The sequence below is a fragment of the Ptychodera flava genome, chromosome 22, assembly GCF_041260155.1.
Source record: "Ptychodera flava strain L36383 chromosome 22, AS_Pfla_20210202, whole genome shotgun sequence".
Lineage (NCBI taxonomy): Eukaryota > Metazoa > Hemichordata > Enteropneusta > Ptychoderidae > Ptychodera > Ptychodera flava.
Window position 1 is genome coordinate 2,477,408 of NC_091949.1, and position 22,789 is coordinate 2,500,196.

The 22,789-nt window shown below is 35.1% G+C and overlaps 1 protein-coding gene across 2 annotated transcripts in view; it reads right to left on the reverse strand.

Annotated features, from left to right (window-relative positions):
• Window positions 1-267: 267 nt before the first annotated feature.
• Window positions 268-22,789, reverse strand: part of LOC139122457 (neuromedin-K receptor-like) — a 46,187-nt gene continuing 23,665 nt past the window's right edge. The window contains exons 2-6 of one of the 2 annotated variants that reach the window (XM_070687841.1): window positions 11,129-11,929; window positions 9,966-10,066; window positions 8,981-9,071; window positions 3,269-3,364; window positions 268-2,620 (exon numbers count right to left, since the gene is read on the reverse strand). In XM_070687841.1, the coding sequence (XP_070543942.1) occupies window positions 2,528-2,620; window positions 3,269-3,364; window positions 8,981-9,071; window positions 9,966-10,066; window positions 11,129-11,881 (1,134 nt within the window). In that variant the 5' untranslated portion in view covers window positions 11,882-11,929 and the 3' untranslated portion in view covers window positions 268-2,527. The remainder of the gene's footprint in view (window positions 2,621-3,268; window positions 3,365-8,980; window positions 9,072-9,965; window positions 10,067-11,128; window positions 11,930-22,789) is intronic. The other variant, XM_070687840.1, reaches the window with a different exon arrangement.

The window sequence follows — 22,789 nt, forward strand, 5'->3', positions numbered from 1 at the left end:
CTACATAATCTACGAGTGATTTACGAAAGATTTCCTACTATATCTCTTATTATGTGCACACGCATTTAATATCGCTCTTCGAATGCAACGGAAGTCCCTAAGCTCGGCTATACGTAAAGTGATACCAGGTTGTTGTCAACCCTGTAGTCTCACCTAGCTCGAAGACCATTGTACAATAACTTAGTAGTTAACGTAATAGGCTTTTTTTGCATTTCCATGCTGTGTTTTTACTTTTGAATCAAACAAACTGAGTGATATCAGCTGCTTCTGTTTTGAAAAGTGCTTTTATTAGGTCAATACAAATGAGAACTGCAGCTGCAAAATCTCGTCATCACAGCTGCCAAACGATCAGCTATTTTATGTTTCAGCAAGCATAGCAAGGATTTTCTAGGAAGATTCACACTTCAAGGCATATTCAGAGGCACACCTGGTTAGACACTGGAATTTATTATAGTATATAGTAGTACTTATATTGTACTTATTTGATCATACAATAAATAAGAGCGCTAGTTACACATCGTTTCTAGCTTTGACATCTTCTATGATTCACATAATGTTTGTTGACGATAATCTAATCATAATCATATTTACTGTTCGGGATATACAGCATAGTTTGTCATGCAAATGAATAATAATTATGCCACAACACAAAATACGAATAATATTAAATAATATGTAAATGTCATGCTAATCTAGAGTCAGGTGATCAGCTTGTCTGTTATGGCGACAAGAAAATATGTAAACAACAACAAATATTCATATATATATTCAATGTACACAATTTACAGGTACACATATCTTAGCTTACCTAGGTCTCCTGTCTTGGCAGCTGGGAGTTGCCCGAAATCAAATTATAGTCAAACTGACGACCCGTGCGAGCAGACGATGGTACACTAATTGACACGCTATATTTGATGACACTTTGTGGAGTATTTTGGATTTACTTATTCACAGAAATGAAACCCAATATTAAAATTGTCTTTGTCTTTTTATATTACATCTTTTGTGTTCGTAGGAAATCACAATTAAGTGTCAATTTCAAAATGATAATCTTGTTTCAGTATTCTTGACCAAGCAAAAATCTCAGACAGTTCAAGTCCTTTTATGAGAATAGTTTATCAAACAAATAAATATGTGAACGAACAATCGCATACGTTAGAAAAATCACGTGAGTTAACCCTTAGTTACACCAGGAAGACAATACTTATAATGTTACTAAAATGTCCGAATATGTTTGTATTAAGTTCTCTGTACATTTAACCGATTGTCGTGAAGCCCTTCTTAAAATGCACTTCATAATTTTGTTAATCAAAAAAAATATGAACAATTTCTTTAAATGGGATATTTGTTTGAAGAAATTAATCATACGTTATTTATGTACGCTTAGCAAACCACACTCATCCAAAATTATTCAAAATATTTTTCTTTTAGCTGGTACTTTTGACGAATGTTGTCCAATTTTACACCAGCAACGTTTCAACGAATTCCCTTAAAATTAATTTATTTATCCTTATCCCATCATGATAAATTGTAAACGTTAAAACATCCATTATGTTAATGTGTTGTAATTGGAGAAGGTATATCCATGAAACATTACCAGTGCTTCGTCTGTTCCGGGAGCTATCTCTTTTATATTGGGTTTATATAGAGTTATGGAGGGTACAAAGTTACATTGGACTACAATATAGACAGCAGTACAGCAATTGCTAACATGTGTGAACAGATAAGCTACTGTGACCATATTATCGATTTTGTATTTCTATAACTTAATCTGTTTTTGCATTTATTGAAAATATAACCGCTAAAATATCTATACTCAATGCATCGACAAAATAACAATTTGTCAACAAATAGTACATGAATATCACGACAACGACAACGAGGTAGAAACAACAGAGGAACACATCAACAATGTAACCGTCATGTTAAGTCGTTAGAATAGTTTTAGAAATAACATTCAAATATCTAACAACGTCCACTGGCTACTTTGAACACCAATCTACTTTTCATTACCAACACAGAAACCGCTTCCATAATATTTCTATATGTGCTAGCATGTGTATGTTCACGATCCTAGCATATGTAGTCAGTATATTTGCCGTAGCTTAGCCTCATCAATCACAATGAACATCAAAAACTTAGTAAGATTGCACAGATATCGTCAAGATCTGATGGCATATTTTTATATTTTTCAAAACAAACATCAAATCAAAAGTCACTAAATGAGCGACCAGAAAATGAATCGGGTAGCTATTCGATACATGATTGCCTGTGTACTTCAAATAGTATATCCTTCATACCTAAACAGGGTAACATTTTTATCATAAATACTTCTTGTGGTAACTTCACATCGCGTAGTGTATGTTTCATTAAGCCTATCCCTGTCTCAAGTCAATAGTAGTGCAGTTGAGAGGATGTATGATTTTGTCTCAGTCTTTTAAATTATCTTCTGACTCTTTCAATTTGAGAGCGCTGTTTGAAAGGTCAGTGTTCGGTACCGTAACTTGTCATCTGTATACACAGGTCCTTACACATTACCGTCGACGTCATTGGGTTGATTGATGGCAGGCTCAATTTGGGTGAGTGCTGTTCCATTTTCTCTGCGGTTGTTAGCCGGTCCCTACGAGGCAAAAATGTTCTAAACTGGTTAGACAATGCTGAAGGACTCATTTGTGACTTCATGACACATAAAAGCGAGACAACTGATCACTAACGATTAATAGATAGTAAGGCCTCTGCTATTTTATTTTATTTGTGATACACATTTACTATTTAATTATTGTTCGTTCTCTTTAGACGTTCCCGTGGCATTAGGTTTCTAAAAGCTACGTTCAATATCGTGAATTCTGCAAAATGTGTTATTTCGGCCAACTGAGGCTCATTGATTGAAGAGACGCCGTCTTGTCACTGAAATACGTTGGTTTAACTGTAGCAACCAACATGCCACTTCTATACTGCAAAACGGAAAGAGAAAATCACTTCCTTCAGAAACGGAAACAATAAAGACTTGTTCAAATATTTTTGAGATGTTGCTAAGCAACAGTGTATCTAAAATGTCAGCGAAATATATCATCTTCTTCCAAGTTAAAGATACTAGAATGGGTGCCTTGACATGAACGGCACTCACTGTTGTAGTGCTTTCAAAGCCTTGTGTAAAAAAACCCAAGGAGTAAATTAATTCCTGTAGAAGGATGGAAAGCAATTTGTGTGCAAGACCTTGCCAGAAAATATATCTTTTCGGCGTTAGTATATTAGATGTAGTATATACCTGATTGAGATTTTCTGGTCTGTTGATGATGGGTCCAACTTTGCCGGTATTTTTCTGTAGTTTAAATACCTTTGCGAATTCTCTTTTAAAGTTGTCCTGTTAAATAAATATGTAGGATTAGTGCATACTATTGGGGTAGGAAGAGAGAAGGTGATTTTTGTATAAGTATCAGTATCATTTTATCACGTCTATTCTTATATTGTTTGGTCGCTTTATACCACATCATATGCTACAATCATATCGGCTTAGTATGACTCCTTCCAGCAGTCTCCCATTTTGTTCAGATGTTCACGTATTTAAGACATATTTATTTGTTGACACTGGTTATTGGACCTATTTTGATGTTATATACATACATATGTCTGTCTGTCTCTCTCTGTCTGTCTTTCTCTTTCTTTCTGTCTGGCTCTGTCTATCTGCCTGTCTTTCTGTGTCTGTGTGTCTGTGTGTCTGTGTGTCTGTCTGTCTGTCTGTCTGTCTGTCTGTCTGTCTGTCTGTCTGTCTGTCTGTATGTATGTATGTATGTATGTATGTATGTATGTATGTATGTATGTATGTATGTATGTATGTATGTATGTATGTATGTATGTATGTATGTATGTGTACGTGTCTGTCTGTCTGTCCCTCCGAATAGTCCAGTCAATTTAGGGTTTAACCTAGGACTAATTGCAACAGAAATTATTTCTTCACCATGACCTTTGGAAAGGTCTCACTAATGACATATTAAAAGTATAGGAAAATATAAGGGGTGCAAATTGGTTAAATTTGCATATATTCAAATTAGCTATAAATGGCCTTTAAATGACTGCTATACACACATATTTGGCATGTAAACTGAATTCAAGTGACTTTTTTCATTGCAAAACAATTTAGTAAGGTTCAACAAGTTACTTTCTAAATGTCTTGAAAAATAAATATCATGCAAATTAACTAATTTGCATATATTCGCAGTTTTTCCATTATTTCAGACAAAATAAATGTTTAAGCTCGTATATAAACAATTTTTTCCCTATGAAAGTGTTAAGGTTTTGCAAGAATTATCAAAATCCATCCCAAAAAAATATGAGGTTGACCTAATTTGCATGCTTATTATTTTAAAATACAAAAGGCCTAATTTGCATAATTAACACAAACTGTCTACTGTCTTCTGAATACAATACGACTACAATAGCTTCCATTGACATTTTCTGATTATTCAGGAATGCAATGAATAAAGAGAAGAGTTTCAGAGCATTACTGTTTAAATAAAGGGAATTAGACTACTTTCTTTGGATATTCTTCTTTCTTTTACGACGTTAAGGTTATTCATGAAAAATCATTGGACGTGTTCAATTTTTTGACATCCATTGTTCAGTCATTCAGTTCAGTTCAGTCATTTTCTCCTACAATATGTTCGATTGCTGTAAAAATTTTGAAGGAATTGTTTATGCTTTTCGTGACTATTTTCAATGACGATGGAAATATTCAGTTACTAATAAATGGTTCACCACACTTAACAGTTGTGCCTGTGAATCATCTTTCTCATTGTTGAACTATCATTGGTATCAATACGAGCATCATTTGAATTACCATGATGGTGGTGGTGATGATAATTGTTATGATAATTGTAATCATATCATAAATTTCTTCCTCTTCCTCCCTGTTCACATCTTCCTCTAGGTGGTTCATTTGTTTACAGCCAGAATCCTTTCGTTGACAAAAGAAAGTCTAGATTTTGCTTTCTGCTGGGTTTATTGAGGCTGCTGCAGTTCATCGTAGAACCCATAAGAATTGGGAAGGGTAATTCAATGAAAGTTGTAAGGCAAGGAATGATATAATTGTACCGCGTATCACATCAGATCTTAGATATGCAAGTATCACTCATGGGGCTGTTTATGTAATGGACTTTCCATTTGCAGATAATGAGACTTTTGTATCATTACTAATAAGATCGATCATTCAAGGAATTGACAGTCAGGCAGCCAATCTGAGGTGAGACTTCCATAAAGTTCAAAATACAGGATGACCAATTATATGATAATTTGATGTCAAAAATGTCCATTTGCAGATAATGAGACTTTTGTATCATTACTAATAAGATCGATCATTCAAGGAACTGACAGTCTGGCCAATCTGAGGTGAACTTCCATAAGGTTCAAAATACAGGATGACCAATTATATGATAATTTGATGTCAAAAATGTGATATCTTAATTGATAAACTCGTTAGCGGCAGCTTCTGTGATGCAAATCCCTTCACATTTTGGTTTTCTTGTTTCACGGTTATAAAAATTAGAAAGAGCAGCTAGACCATGTAACATTATGAAAAGTATCTAGATTTGTTTTTACCAGTGATTTAGATTTTCAATTTTTCCTTAAATTTTATGGCTGTGCACTGTAAGATTAAACAGGAAATATCTCTCTGCAGTCCATTATATGACTTTATATTAATTTTCAATTGTTGTCTTCAAGAAACTTCAAAATTTTGAGAAATGCAGTGTCCCGCTGCTTAAGGAACAGCTTTGCTCATCACATATTTCATGATAATTGGCAGTATAGTATAATAATTGTACCTCTATATCATCATGATCATTATAATTGTATTTCTATATCATTATTATCATAAATTTCTGTATGTGGCATTAACAGGCAAGTACGTTGCACACAGTCAAAAGTATATCTAATTTACCATTGACAACATAACCTGGTCTTTAATTACATTTTACCAACACTTAATCTATATTAGTAATACCGGTCAGGGTGAAAATAGAAGAAACCATTAGAGCTGAAACAAATTTTCTTCAGCCTCCCTTAGTACAAAGCGTTGGTTATTTGGCCAAGCATTTTGGTATACATTAAGATAATCAAAATCCGCCAGAAAGTTCAAATTTTATTGGCAGGTATAGGGATTAAATTGTCTTGACATTATGGAAATTCTCTAGATAATTGAAACGAACTATACGAATCAATCATTGTTTAGTTTCACAGAGCTTTTCATTCTGTACGCCCTATTAGTATATAATCATTACAATGAGTTAAAAAACAGTAAATTTCTTTGTACTGGGCAAAATGTTCATTCAAGTCATAAAATGATCATCTTTCGATAGGAAGTACTTAAAGTAGTAGTGTCTCTTAATGTAACTTCTCATTTTACTGATAATATAATTAATTAAAATAAGTTGACGTCAATTTGAAAAATTAAAGAAACTTATTTTAATGATCATCATATAGGATTTATGCACATGAGGAATCGTTCAAAAAAATAGGTAAAATATATTTAGCGATGTAGTAAAAAATTCCAATCTCTCTTTACGATATTGTATAACATTTCAAGCGTTTCAAGTATTACATTTATAGAATGTAGGCATTTCCTATAAAATCTTTTACAATTAGCCCTGTTGCACAATGTAGATTGTATTAGACTTTGAATATACCTTTTTTGGATCTTTTAAATATTTAAGGTGAAGAAATAATTGATGTTCCAATTAAAAAAGGAAGTGACACGGTTAACTTATTGAATTAATGCAAATAAGAACTATTATTGTTGTAAAATATATTTGAAAACATTGCCTAAATTAAAAACGCAAACATGATCTTACATAGTCATTACAATGTCTGCTTATCTCTTAAATTACTTTCGTAAAAAGATTATCAGCACCAGGTTTGTATAGATCTATGACCCGTTTAGCCTTTGGGTAAATTAGCTGTCTTATGCACAACTTCATTAAACTTACGGCATGCAATTTTTATGAACCTACTAAAATTTACAATGAAGAAATAGTTCTAATGATCTCTGTTGTTTTTTAACATTACATATAGTCATTTATAGGTCAAAGAAAGGCAAACTTGTAAAGTGGTAGGAGGGGCACATAGCAGTTATGTAAAATGAGGAATCTTAAACAATATGATGCATTGCCTATACACACACAAAAAAATTAAATAATCAAATTGCTTGAATAAAATGTCAATTTGTTCAATATATTTTAAGAAATCTATTAACAGCAACGATTTTGTTCCCATTTCTGAGTTTTACATTTATTCAAATTATGCACTGTCTCACCTCTTCCTCTTAGAGTTTACTAGTCGTTTTGTTTGTCGTTCTGGGACCCTCCCGAAATACAGAGTGGAAACATAAACTACTTTTTGTGTAGATTAAATATAATTTTTAAGTGAAATGCAGTGAAAAGTGAAACACAGTGGCAGCCATACTTGATTTACGCAAAATAGGAATATTTCTCGGGTGATAAAATATATTCAAAAATATTGCCTGGACAAAAAATTAGATAAATGCATACATTACTTGAACATAATGTCGCGTTTTCCTCAATTCAATATGCATATTTCTTTTATCAGTGAATGTAGTGCACCCATTATCCGTTTACACCTATACAAATTAGGTATTTTATACCGCTTAGATTGTATTGGACTTTTAGTATGTCATTCTAGGACCTCTCCAAAATACACTGAGAAAAACTAATTCTATTGCTGTCAGAAGTAGCTTAAAATAGTTATTAATTAGGGATATTCAAAGAAAAAGAAGTGTTGTGGCGGCCATATTGAATTTATGCAAATGAGGAATATTTCTATGACGACAAAATATTTCCATCAACATTACCTAAACCTAAAACAAGGCAAATAAGCGGAAAACCTGTATATATCATGATTCTACAAAATGTTTTTAGTAGAAACATTCTATCAGCACCTAGTTTGTAACCATAACCTTTTTACATTTATGCAAATTAACGGTATGCATTGTTTACATTTGTAGATTGTACTAGCTTTTAGTATGTCATTGTAGGACTTCTCTGAAATACACAGTGAATAAATTATTCTATTGCTGTCAAATGTAGCTTAAAAATAGTTATTAATTGGGAAAATACAAAGAAAAATGAAGGTTGTGGCGGCCATATTGGATTTATGCAAATGAGGAATATTTCTATGACGACAAAATATTTCCATCAACAGTACCTTGACCAAAAACAAAGCAAATAACCCAAAAAACCTGCATAACATATCATGTTTAGCCAAATATTTTTAGCAGAAACATTTTATCAGCACCAAGTTTGTAATCATAATCTTTTTACATCTATGCAAATTAGGCATTGTTTACAATTCTAGATTGTACTACGCTTTTAATATGTTATTCTAGGATTTCTCCAAAATACAAAGTGAAAAAATTATTCTATTGCTGTCAGTAGTAGCTTAAAAATAGTTATTAATTAGAGAAAAACAAAGAAAAGTGAAGTGCTGTGGTGGCCATATTGGATTTATACAAATTAGGAATATTTCTATGACGACAAAATATGTCCCTCAACATTGCCTGATCCAAAAAGGAGGCAAACAAGCGAAAAAAACTGTATCAAAATTATGTTTAGCCACATATTTTAAGTAGAAACCATCTATCAGCGACAATTTTATACCCATGAGCCCCCTTTACATTTATGCAAATTAGGCACTGTTGCACCCCTTAGATTTTATTATACTTTTAGTATGTTATTTCTAGGACCTTTCCAAAATGCATGGTGAAGAAATAATTTCTGTTGCAATTAGTCCTAGGTTGACCCCTTTTTTGGCTTAGATTGACTGGACTAGAATGTTTATCTGTCTATTGTACAATTTGTTTATTGTTTGTATCTGGGTTTTAGCTTCATACATCAGTAAAGTTTGAAATGTCGATGACGGATGATTCAAACAAAGTATCTTGACAACGATACGGGGTGTCATATCTACTTACATTGATCAGACCATAAACGAATGGGTTGAATGCCGAATTGCTCATGGCTAACCAATTAAAGCAAAACCAAATTATATTCATGTTTCTGTACCTAAAATGTAACAGGAAAATATATACATTAAAGCGCTACACGGAAACATATATCAGTAGAAGACTTAAATATTCGCCGCGATCAAGTTAACTCTGTAAGGTTCCAAGACAAGAAATCGACCTTTTAAGCAAACAATTCTCTAATGGTAATTTGCATAACCTTTCAAAAATCGGTTTCCGTATGTTTTGTTTCAATGCTTTGAGATATGTGGCTGAAATTTGTGTGAGTGCAAGCTGTCCCAAGGATCTTTCAAAGTGTGTCTCAGAATTTTTTAAACCTTCTTAAACAAATTTTATGCCAGAAAAACTTCAAGAGCGGTGAATTTAACCCTAGTTGATTTCTTTAAAATTGTGCTCCAAAAAAACTAAGCAAGATATAAAAAATCTGAGACACACTTTAGAAGAGCGTTGTGACAGCTTGCACTCCAGCAAGTTAGAGTCAGATATTTTTAAGTATTGAGACAAAACATAGGGAAAACCGATTTTTGAAAGGTTATGCAAATTACCTGTCACGTGATAGTTATGTAAACAATGGTGACACTTTGGTTACCATAATATTCTTATATATCTAGGCTTTTAGAAAAGGTATCATTTATGAGGGTTCTGAGCTTATTAATCAGCAGAGATTTGTTAGATTAAAAAGGTCAATTTCTTGTCTTGGAACCTTAAGTAACGGAGCGTTAAATACGTCGATAAATCCATCTATCGTAAAGTACACTCATGTACACATGATAATCTTCATACTTATTAATATCACATTCAGTCCGTCATGAAGTTTTGATATCCTGAATACAGGCGTGTTTGTTTACCGATGGTTTGTGTTTCCTCAAGGGCAAACGCGTGTCCAAGCCTATTAAATGTATAGACATTACCTCCAGTCATGTTAGCAACCTACCATAAGATTTTGGAGTGAACCACCTTCAAGAGATCATACATCTGAAGTGGAAGCCAGCAAACAGCGAAAAGTAAAACCAACGCCATGACCATTTTGATAATCTGAAGAGGTACAAACAATTTTCAACCATCATTAAGGGGCATTTCTAAGGAGCTCTGTTTAAAATGGGAACGTAAGTACTTGTACTCTACTGCGCATTTTGAACTCATTTATTGACTATTTGATTTGTTTACCAGTATTATGTCATGATTAAATCATTGAATGAAGGGTGGTGGACGACATAATTTACGGTGAATTTTACATAAATCTTCAGCAGATGCTGAAGAATATATCAATTTACAACGTAAAGTACTTTTCAAAGGAAGAAGTGTCTGTAATATTTTCACTTGTAATTCCTAATAATTTATGCGAAAATGATCTAACTCATAAATAAAAGAATAAAAAATCATGTACGATGTTCATCAAATGAACTAGCTTCCTAGGGATGATTCCATAAATTGACTTGATGAGTTAGTAAAGGTTTGGCTGATTTTGTAAAAGTAGAATTGTTTTTCTGCCTTGGTATATACCTCTTGGTATATAGTTTGCACGTTTTTACGGTTACGGGTGATTTAACGCTTATGTACATGTGTTTTAAACAATACCTGTTGTTTGTCAGCGTGGGCACCAATCGGCTTGAGGGAGACATTATCGAGTGGGAACGAACATGTGTTAACTTGTTTGCAGCAAGACACATGACATGTTTTCTGTCTCTGGTGTTCCCGTGATGATTGGTGTTACTGCATGTCGGTGGTATTGTTATTACTCTCTTTGCATTTGCAACGTCACCTTCATGCTTAGACGGTGTTTGTACTTCTGATAAAATACTGTCTACTGAACCTTGCTGAATTTACTAGCGATTTCTTCAAATCTGCGGACTGTTGCTCTTTTAAAGCTGCAGCCTAGTCCGGAGATCTGTGCCCGGTCAACAGTTTCCAGTCTGCAGTCAACTTAGTGTGTTCGCAGAGGACTGTATATCAGTCGACTGTCGTCGTATACAAACTGTTGTGAGTAGCCTAACCTGACTCAGTATATCGTTTATTTTTGTGAAGGGTTTTTTATCAATAACATCAAATGCCTTATTTTACTTTCTACTTTAATAAAGAAGTAATTTGAAATCTTACTTTCCGTTTGTTCTTGGCAATAGCTTCATCTCTTGCTTCATTGGATTCGCCTGGCGTCTTTTGAAACCAGATTCTATGACCAATCAGAGAGTAAGCGATAGATATGACAGCAAGAGGTACAGCATATGACGCAATAAACACGTAAACATGGTAAATGGCGTAACCACGTTGTGTATCATCCTCCATTGGCCCAACATAGCAGACCCGTCTTGTAGAGATTCCATCGTAGTCAGTGAACTCATAAACAGATGAATGGAGCAAAAGTGGCATAGCAGTGCTGATACCATTGATCCAGATGATTACAACAGTGATGCCAGCTATCATCGGAGTCATTCGTTTTCTCAGAGGATGACAAATAGCAAAGTATCTGTCTATTGATATCACAGTCAATGTACCAATGCTGACAAATACTGATGTATTTTTCACAAATGGGACGAAGGGACACATGAACGATCCAAACGGCCATCTTTGTAGAAGTGCTGGAGCAAATTGGAAAGGGATTGCAAAAAATCCAAGGATAATGTCTGCAACAGCCAGGTTTATTAAGAAGGCATTTGTTATCGTTCTCATCTTTTTATTACGTACTATCACAAAGATGACGAGAGCGTTTCCAAATATTGATAAGAATGAAATTATCCCGTAAAGAAATGATAACAGAATCACTTCTCCTGTAGAGGATTCCCAAGACACACTTAAATTCCACGACTCATATGGTGATAATGTTGGATTCAAGGTAGAAGACATGCTTGTCATCCTTGCGATGCTTATCCAGGCAGGTGAGAAGTCTTCCTCTCTGATAGCCTTCAAAGGAATATAATGACCAAAAGATGTTGAAAACGAAGAAGTGCACAAAAATTGTTGGATAACTTTATAGGTAGCGTTAACTGAAATTATCACATTCAAGTGAGAATATTAACTATATTGGAAAAAGGCAAATATTTAGAACAAAAACTCTTACATTTAGAAATGCGAATGAAAGCATGGTGAGTGGATTGGCTTCACAATACAGTACGGGGTTACGGTAGCTACATACCTTTTAGACGCTTTCAGATTTTTATTTTTTTCTCAATTGAACACGTCCCAAACCCCAATAAAGTATACATTTTCTGACAGCCCTGATATAGAGCTATCCGACCAAGCACAGTACACGGTCATTATTTGCATAGGAGCCACGTGATAAGCGTTTAGCTGAACCTTCCAAAAACCAGTTTTTCCCGCTTTATGCAAACACGCTGCAAGATTTCCGGTTGGAATTTCTTCATTGACAAGCCTTGACAATATCCTTCAAAACCGTGTCTGCGATTTTCTTTATATGCCTTTGTTTTTTTTAATGCGCTCTTAAAGGTGTTAGATGAAGGTGCTTTTCAAGGAATTTTAATTATCACGCCATATAATTTGAATGGAGCCTCCGGGAAAAAATCGCAGACACAGTTTTGAAGGATATTTTCAAGGCTTGTCAATGAAGAAATTCTAACCGGAAATCTTGCAGCGTGTTTGCATAAGGCGGGAAAAACCGGTTTTTTGAAGCTTCAGCAAAACGCTTGTCACGTGACTCTTATGCAAATAATTACCGTGTACTGTGCTTGGTCGGATAGCTCTATATCAGGGCTTTCAGAAAATGTATACTTTATTGGGGTTTGGGACGTGTTCAATTGAGAAAAAAATAAAAATCTGAAAGTGTCTAAAAGGTATTTAGCTACCTTAATTGCACCATGGTAAATGAATGCAGATTAACAAATTCGCATAATGAATGCACGACAACGAAAGTGCTGAATGCGCCGCCAACGTTCGAGGTCCTATTGATCTCTACATAACTCAGATCTAACCAGTTGAATTTTGAGGAGCGAAACAAAAATGCAGGTATGTTAAACACTATTTTCCTGTGGTGCATTCTTTGCTGATAAGGATATTCAGTGAAAATAAGTTTTCAAACATTTATAGCAATACGATGGCATCGGGATTTCCCATTAACAACCATTTAATAGAAATATATCTGTCATACGAGAAATATTATTACAACAATGACTTTCCCCGTAGCAATAGTCTTTCCCTGTGTGCCATATGCGGTTTTATATGTAATAGTTAATTATCGGGACGAAGTATCTTGCTATTTAATCTCTTCTTTCATAGTCGCAGAAAAATATTCTTGTCAATTCTCTGTTAACTGTCCCATTGCTTAAAGATAATTACATGAAAACTGGCCATTGTGTGTTTCTCGGTAATCCAGACATTTTATCCGATCTATGATTAAATTCATCTCCGGTATTTTAATACAGCAACTTATCACTGTTGCAACAAGGTATTAATGTACCAGCCGATGTAGCCTGGTAAACACTGATCTCTACAGCTTTATCGATTTCTAATATATCTGGACTTAACCGATTAATTTTTTTCCCTCAGAGAAAATGTGTTTATGGAGCAGTGCATCACGTGGATAAAATGATGATGCGAGATGATGAAAAGAAACGTGCACAATAACCTTTTCAACAGTGTGATATCAAGAATATTCCTTACAGATCTTGTAAACAAACCTGAATATAGTGTTTTAATGTCTCGCGTATGATCAAATTCTCGACATCATTGTCATAATATAGATCGTTACGAAACACATTTTACCGGCAACTTAACATCTTATTCTGACACACCATTTTTTGTCTTTGCAAGAAGATCTTAGACTGTGAGCCAAATATCACTCACAATTTGTAATTAATGTCCGTGAAATAGCAGTGTACGATTAATCGTGTAAAGTTTATGTATGCTTCTCTGCATCTTATAAATCGCATTGTGATGGTTTAAGAACCAGATATATAACGCTTACAAAGGCTGGTGTTAGGAACATTGCCGAAATCAGCCAATAAAGGCAGTCAAAGATCAGCGCTGTGTACTTTAAAACTGCATAAAAATTCAAGGGATAACTCTCGGACAGACATATTGATAGCGGTGGATTTAAACGACAAAGCATTGAATGTTAATAGAGGAAATATAGAAACTAGTATTGTAAACTTAGGGGGGGTTGAGAAGCTCCTATCACGTGACCTTTTCAACAATAACGCAAAAACATGTACGACTTTATTTAATGTCTACTTTTTTAAATTCTATAGTTTTACGGTATTGGCGGTCAATTATTATGCAGTCTTTAAAGAACCCATGATGTCATTTAACAAGAACTGTGAAGATCATCGAAATCCCATACAAAGCACCCAAGACTTGGTTCAAGTCGGTGAATTAAAAAAAAATAAAATCAGTTATAATAGTTTATCTTGTGTCTCTCGTATTTCATACAAACCTATTCGGAATTTGGTAGCCTAGGCTAGATTTCCCCAGCCATTGAATGCGTTACCTTTGAGTCTGCGCAGTATAGTGAGTTAGTTTCTGCCGGGTGAAACTCCCCTGTATAGCGCTCACCCGACTCATCGCGTCCACTCCACTCACTCACTCACTCACTCAAACATTCACAAATCACAGACTTGAACCAAGTCTAAAAGCACCCGTCACGGTTTTGTACTGACAATCGAGAGATTGCTTTCAGTTGGATGTCGTATGCTTCAGCCTTCATGCTGAACCTTGAAGCCGTGTGTTTCAATATAGCTGTCATGTAGATCAATTTAGGTGATATGTAGATAATCTCCTAGGTGTAAGGTGTATAAGCCTAGGTGTTAGGTAATCAGCTTAGGTGTTAGGTGTTTCAGCCTTGGTGTTAGCTGGTTCAGCTAACACTATAGGAAAAAATTGCGAGACTGGAGAGAGAAAGTGACGCTTTCTCGCAATTGGTGAATATCTTGTTATTCCCACTGCTGTCAGCGAGAACTCTTTAATTCTCAATGGTGAGTAGTGAAAAACGCGCTCCTTGATGAGAATAAAGAATTATGCCTACAGATTCTCACCAAGCACAGTGAGAATGGTAATTTTCATAGTGAGAATGTATCATACTCATCATTGACTGGTGAGAATCAACTAGGGTTTTTGTTCACTGGTGGGAATCAGTCAGACTGATTCTCACCATTAAAAAGCGACTCATGTCGATTCTTACCAATGAACGGCGAGTTTGCTTGATTCTCACCAGTGAATGATCATTATGAATTATTTGGTCAGGGCGATAAGCCCCTACGTTGGTGATCGGCAGAACAAATCAATGACGGGGATTAGGGAGGGCAATTAACAGATATGGACTGTTTTCTTTGAAATACTATACAGAGATAGCTAATAGGCTTACACTAGACACAGGTAAGGTTTATATAATGAAAAAAAAACCATTTACTTGAATACATGATACTTTTTATCATATAGCTTCCAGACGACTATTGCTCGCGTTACCCTGTGGTGATAGGTGTATCAGCCTAGGTGATAAGTGTTTCAGCCTTGGTGATAGGTGTCGCAGCATATTTTATGAATTTTATAATTAGTGATATTACTCCAAAATTACTGCTTTAAATTTGATGAAACGTGCTACAGATGTTGATCTCATAGATATCTAATTGTACTGAGAAGCATTGGGCAGTGTAAAGTTAATAAATAGCTCATTTGCATATTTTACGAAGTTTTGTAATTAGTCATATAACTCCAAAATAGATGCACCAAATTTGTTGAAATCTGCTGCAGATACTGATCCAACAGATAACTGACTGTCTTGTAAAGCATTTAGTAGTGTGAAGTTAATTAAGGGTTCATTTACATATCTAATGAACTTTGTAATTAGGTATATAACTCTAAAATTACGGCACCAAATTTGGTGAAACCTGCTACAGATATTGATCTGATAAATATCTAATTGAGCTATGAAACATTGAGCAGTGTCAAGTTAATTAAGGGTTCATTTGCATATTTAATGAACTTGTAATTAGTGATATTACTCCAAAATTACAGCATTAAATTTGATGAAACGTGCTACATATATTGATCTGATAGATATTTAATTGTCCCATGAAGCATTGAGCAGTGTCAAGTTAATAAACAGCTCATTTTCATATTAAATAAAGTTTTGTATTTAGTGATTTAACTCTGAGAGTACTGTGCGAAAGTTGATGAAACCTGCTACATATAATGATAAACAGATATCTGATTGTTCTGTGAAGCGTACTACTATTTATTAACCTGTTGTAAAACACGTGAGCACATTATGTTCACATCTTGTCTGCATTTGTTAACGAACCCTCGATCGTGTATATTTCAAATGTTCATATACTGTTGTATAGTGGCCGTTCTCATTCTTTAATTTTACACTGTAGTCACCGATAGCATTCAGCGCAAAGATGGAAGTTCAGATGAATCTTTGAAAATTAAACTTAATTTGTATCGTGCCTGATAGCCACTAAATTACAATATATTAAAATGACGACAAGCAATTAAAAATATCAGAATGCACTTTTTGTTACTCAAAGTATCAGGATATGTATGACTACAGTCACCTTGCAGAGTATATGAAATAACAAGGAACTACCATCTTCTTTCCCATATGTCGTTCATACTTGACAGCAGAATGGATAAATATTAGGTTTTCAAAAAGAGTGGTGAAAGAGTGATTAAAGTATCAATGGAAATCTGCCCTCGATATTATATAAATGATGTCATCAAATTGAACAAAAAACAGACAATATGAAGTATTGACACCTTGGGAAATCATAACATTGTGTCTCGCTTTATTCTGCTTGTTAAAAATTAAGGACGTTTAGGAAGTGTTGATATGAAATGATGATAGCCTCAAGGTTGTTGACCGTCGACGGATCAAAACATAACAACGGCAGCATATTGCTAAGATCCGTAGGCTGTATCGATGCAAAGCAAAATTATTTGTCGTTTTGGACGTAATTGTCCGCACGGAACGGAAATTGATCGGTTGAATCTGCAGATGATTAAATACGTATCTCTGATCGAAATTCAAGCAACAACAAACTTTTACATAGATCACTAAAACTGATAAATGATACGTTTATAAATTATAGAAATTGAAAATTACGTCAGGGATTCGATTAGAAATATTCCAAAAATAGATTGCAATCATACCTGTAGTTGTTACAAAATTTACACAGCAAATACACCAACTGTGCAAATGAATACTGACCGGGAAACACAAGATGAATCGATTTGAACATAACGTTTTAAAAAAGTTGGGCGTCCAAGTCAAGGATCTTGCTGGAATTCAAGAGAAATTCATTCAACATTACAAAATATGATTTGTTGGTAATCTATTTTGTGAAATTATCACTATTTACTTGTAATGGTACAGCTGTTCGACTTTGTTGACGAATCGTAGTGGATTTCCATCATTTGACACGATTTGTCATTCAATGAAGGGATCATCATTCAATGAAGGGATCATCAATCAATGAAGGGATCATCTTTCAATGAATAGATCATTCATTGAAGGGATCATCATTCAATGAAGGGACCATCACTTAATAAATAGATCATCATTCAATGAATAGATCATCATTCAATGAATAGATCATCATTCAATGAATAGATCATCATTCAATGAAGAGATCATCATTCAATGAATAGATCATCATTCAATGAAGAGATCATCTTTCAATGAATAGATCATCATTCAATGAAGAGATCATCATTCAATGAAGAGATCATCATTCAATGAAGGGATCATCTGTCAATGAATAGATCATCTTTCAATGAAGGGATCATCATTCAATGAATAGATCATCTTTCAATGAATAGATCATTCAGTGAAGGGATCATCATTCAATGAAGGGATCATCACTTAATAAATAGATCATCATTCAATGAATAGATCATCATTCAATGAATAGATCATCATTCAATGAAGAGATCATCATTCAATGAAGGGATCATCTGTCAAAGAATAGATGATCATTCAATGAAGGGATCATCATTGAATTAAGGGATCATCTTTCAATGAATAGATCATAATTCAATGAAGGGATCATCATTGTATTGAAGAAAACTATTGGGAATCACCGTTTACAATATAGTCACCGATCAATTTAAGTTTTGCTGTAAATAAAATCGAAATCTTACAGAATCGTACAAGCTCGTCTAAGAGGAGTTGTTGGCCAGTGATTTCAACCATTTTTAGCGGGGGAGAACATTGGGGTAGTGGACACACAGGAGCGGGTAGAAATCCAGTAAATAATGTAAAAAGCAAAAATTTCTGACATGCTTTATAGCAGGGACACAATTTCGGTCAAATTTGTCCAATCGTTGTTCTTTTGTTCAAATGTGTTGTCTCGTCTATATGTTACTTGGAATGTATTCCATTCACCGTTCGACTGAATGTCAGCGTGTTACAACATGCTTAAAACATCTTTCAACACAAGTCGTGTTATTTGAACGTCCTGGCAGTGTACAAAGTGATGAAAACATCGGGACTGCTTTAAGGTAAACATTTCAACAATCTCAGACGCAACACATTAATGAAAAAGGATAAGATTGACTTCAAATAGCCTAGAGCAGTTTCTGTCACTCACTATATTCAAGATGGTCGTTTAGCTTACGTTTCGTGTACTGGCGATTTCACTGCATATTCTACAAATTACAACTCACGAAATGCCAATTACTCGGAATGCCATAGGGACAGCTCTTGCAGAGAAATTAAATAAATTCAATTAAGTATTTACGCAGCACATTGACAATTCTAGGCACGCTTCTCGCCGCCTGCATTGTTTCCTTTGAAATTTGAAACTCCTCGTTTAAGTGGTAGAAAGCAGGCGATAAATAACTCGCAATATTCTCAAATGGCCTTAAGTTGTTTCGAGTACTTGGTGTACGTTTATAAATAACTTGCGATTTTTTCCTACATGTTTTTCAGTATCATAACAACAGGAGACACAGTTGATTACCCTGTCAAATAAATCAAGCTTTTGTTTTCCAAGTATATATGATAGCTATCAACTTAACGAATCGTTTTGTTTAATCGTGATATCCCTCCCCTTTTGTGGACTATGTTAAATCGTAATCTATCTCTCTGAGTAATTGAACTCATATTTGCCCCTAATGTTGCTGTAAGTAATGAAAGTTCAATTTCTTACGTGTCGTCGAGTGAAAATCATTCATTTGATACTATGCAAATAAAAGTTAACAGATTCAGTTCAACTCAAAACAGCCTACACGTAAACACGTAAGTTTCCAGACTGTTTTGTCGTATTATTGTATCGGCATATATTAATGTTTGTTACCTCAGGAGATTTGACGGTATGATATTAAAACCCTTCAGAGAAATACAGAAAACTAGGGTAATCTTGCCAAATTCTTAGCTTCGACAATGTCTTTATGGAGAGAGAGAGAGAGAGAGAGAGAGAGAGAGAGAGAGAGAGAGAGAGAGAGAGAGAGAGACAGACAGACAGACAGAGACAGACAGACAGACAGACAGACAGACAGACAGACAGACAGCGAAAGAGACAGAGACACAGTGAGACAGACGTTCTGAGGCACATTCATTTTACGGTCTGCCATAACACAGACAAAACAGGCTGTTGTTCAGCAGACGTTTATACGTTTATACAAAAGCCAAAGACGTGCAACTTGAAACTATTTGAATAGGCCTGACGATTTCATTCCTAGGTAAACTGATTTTCTCTTTTCCTGTCTTTTATGGGATCATGACCCCGTACTTCAAAGATATTGAATCAATATGTGGTGAGTGACATGAGGGCAGCAATATTTTTCAACCGCTATTTTAAGCAGCAACACATATGTATGGCTGTAATCTTACACTTTTGAAGCAGGAAATAATGTCACTACCCTTAAAGTGGAGTTGTTGCCACTGGCCTGGTACAAAACATTATGGTGGTTTGGAAAATTTCGGATTCCGTTCAGTTCCACCTCTTCCGGTCTCAAACAGTCTCGTTCATTACTCCTATTCTGTCAGTAAATTACTGAAAATGTTGTATGTAAATACAAGTCAAATACATTGTGTTATCAGAAATTGTAAAAGTAAAAATAATGAGTGCCTCAACCATCTGTTCTATTATAGTAAATAAAGTATAGTATCTTTGATGACATATCCTGTCAAGTTATAAAATGAAGAAATGACGACAACGATGATAAAGTTAGTAAGAATATCATAAAGTTGTGTGTGTGTCTTTAAATGCTATACGCGACTAATCCAACTGCCAACCGATCTACGACACGAAAGAGCTGTTAGAATGTATATACCTATATGAAAGTCAACGACTGAACGGAGTATTGTCACGGGTTAAAGAGTTAGAATGACAGCGGTTCAGGGACTAGCGCTTACACAGCGTGCAGGAGAAAATATTGTTACAGATCACATGGTATATTTTTTCTAAATAATCTTGGTAATTTATCTTAGTAACCTTATTTTGAGTCATGTTGTGTTTCATTTAACACTGACTTTTGAAAAATCATTAAACATGCTTCGAACAGCTGCTACCTGCAGTTAAATTTGCAATGCATGTTAATATTCTTATCAGATGTATAGTCCCTTGGCGGGATCTAACTGGAGATTATTCCTAATGCCGGGTACCTTCTTAGCGTATAGTGAAATTGTAAATATAATATGGAGATTAAACAAACAGTCTCTGTTTCTCTGTCTACCTCTGCTGTAGATGAAATAAAAAACGTGTGTTTTCGGTAACCAGAGCTACCTTACTTAAATTCTCCGACCTCAAACTTTTTTCCATAAAGCATGCATGATTTTGCTGAAAATAGTTGTTTTTTATTGGTCAAACTGAAATAAAAATAAAAACTTAAAGTTACCGACCGACCAACCCTATTTCCTGAGGGCTTATTAATGGAAATACACATTTTTCCCTACGTCTTAACTTCTCATAGAGTCATACCTTTTCAGCCGGATTTTATCTCAACTAAAGCTTTGTAGCTTAGCGTGAATACAGTTGCAATTTAACTGTCAGCATTGCACAGGGAGTAACCTCGACACACTTGCAGAAGTTATAATACCCTTGTACTTTGCTGTCAATCATCATCAGTCTACTGAATCAGATACCACTTCCTAGGTCATCGACCCACAGCCTTCCAGGATCATAATGTTCACACCACGATAGCAGTTAGTCCTTTAGCAGTTTAGCATGAGATACCCCATCAGGATTGTGTGGCATACAATACCGCATCAAGACACTGATGAATCAGAATGAACATCGATGATTACAGTTTGCTTAGTGTTTTGTCATGATTTTTGTCACACTTTGGTTCGAAGTCATGATATTTTATCAGCATCCGTCATTATATGGAGAAATGTAGAACAGTTTAACAACAGATTTAGATTTGCCGTTTGATAAGTTCACCGTTGCTAATGGTACAATGGAATTAGTGTGGGATTTTTCAAAAGGGTTCTAACGTTAGCTTTATGTTCATATTAGAAGTATGTGTCCATTTCCGATCATGGGATAAGTATAAGCCGGGACAGTCTACTCACAAATGTCGAGAAATTTTAGGTAAATGTGTTTCTACCTATGAGATATTTTGAACTAAACGTAAAAATTCTGGGGGAAGTGGGTGCTGTTCATTATCGCCCAACTATCATCCTGTTATTATTTAAAATGCTCCCTCGCTACCACAAGTTTGTCATCGGCCCATACTCCACCGGGAACTCCTGCTGGTCCTGTTTACAAATTACAAATGTCCCAATTACTCCTTCTCGCAACATGATTGTCCAAAACCGAATCCTGCCTTCTCTGTACATATCAGGGAGCTGTCATTATTTACAGCCTAGGGGTCAGAGGAATCTGAGGGGAGTCACTCAAAAAATTAAAAGCGACAAGAGGGTTACTCAAAATGTGGAGAGAAAAAGGGCGGTTACTCACTTATGGTGCGAAATAAATTGAAATACCTCTAAGATTGCACGATTGCAAACATCAATTTCTCAAAATTTTCTATGCGAGAGGGGGACGCTCCCCTCTCGCATCGAAATTTTTGAGAAATTGACGCCCCCTCTCGTGCTCACCCCCTTGGGGTGTTCTAACTTTTAAAAGTTTTACTCAGTAAAAAAAACCAAACAAATTGAAAACACCTCTAAGATTGCCCCAGACTGCAGCCTCGCATATATAAATTTCTCAAAATTTGCCACGAAATAGAGGGGACACCCTCTCTGACACTTTCCCCCTCAGCCTCTCACGTGTTCTCCCCCGTACTTTCAAATTCTGCCCTGTCGGATATCCTAGTGAAGACCATGTCATTAATGATACCCATCCAAATTAAAGTACACTATATGATTGGATACTGGTTAGAGCTTGAGTTTTTATATCTACATTTTTTTACTTTGAATTTCATTTTGTTGGTTTCACCTTTTTATGACATAACCGATTGTACGTTGCAGGGTACACCCGGATTTGAAAGTCTTTACTGTTGCTATAATTTTTTAAATTTTACAAGTACATGTATTTATTGATATTTAACTTTTCTAAGTGCGGGGTCAGTCAAAAGTTCTGTGTTAGAGAGGGGATTTTATCAAATTCATCATGGTTGGCTGGGGGTTATTAAAATTTCAGAGTTTCTGATGAAATTCCTCCGATCGAACCCCCGGCTCCCTTAGTATGTTTTCCAAGTCGCCCTCTGAAAAAAAGAATAACATTGCCCCGCCCTTTGATGAGAAAATCTACCCATCCGCCATTTCCCGCCATTTCCCTACTACGGTACCTTACAGGAGAATAATCTCATCCGCCAAGAAATCGTTCGCGAAAGCCTTGAACAGTCTATTAGCTACCTCACTGA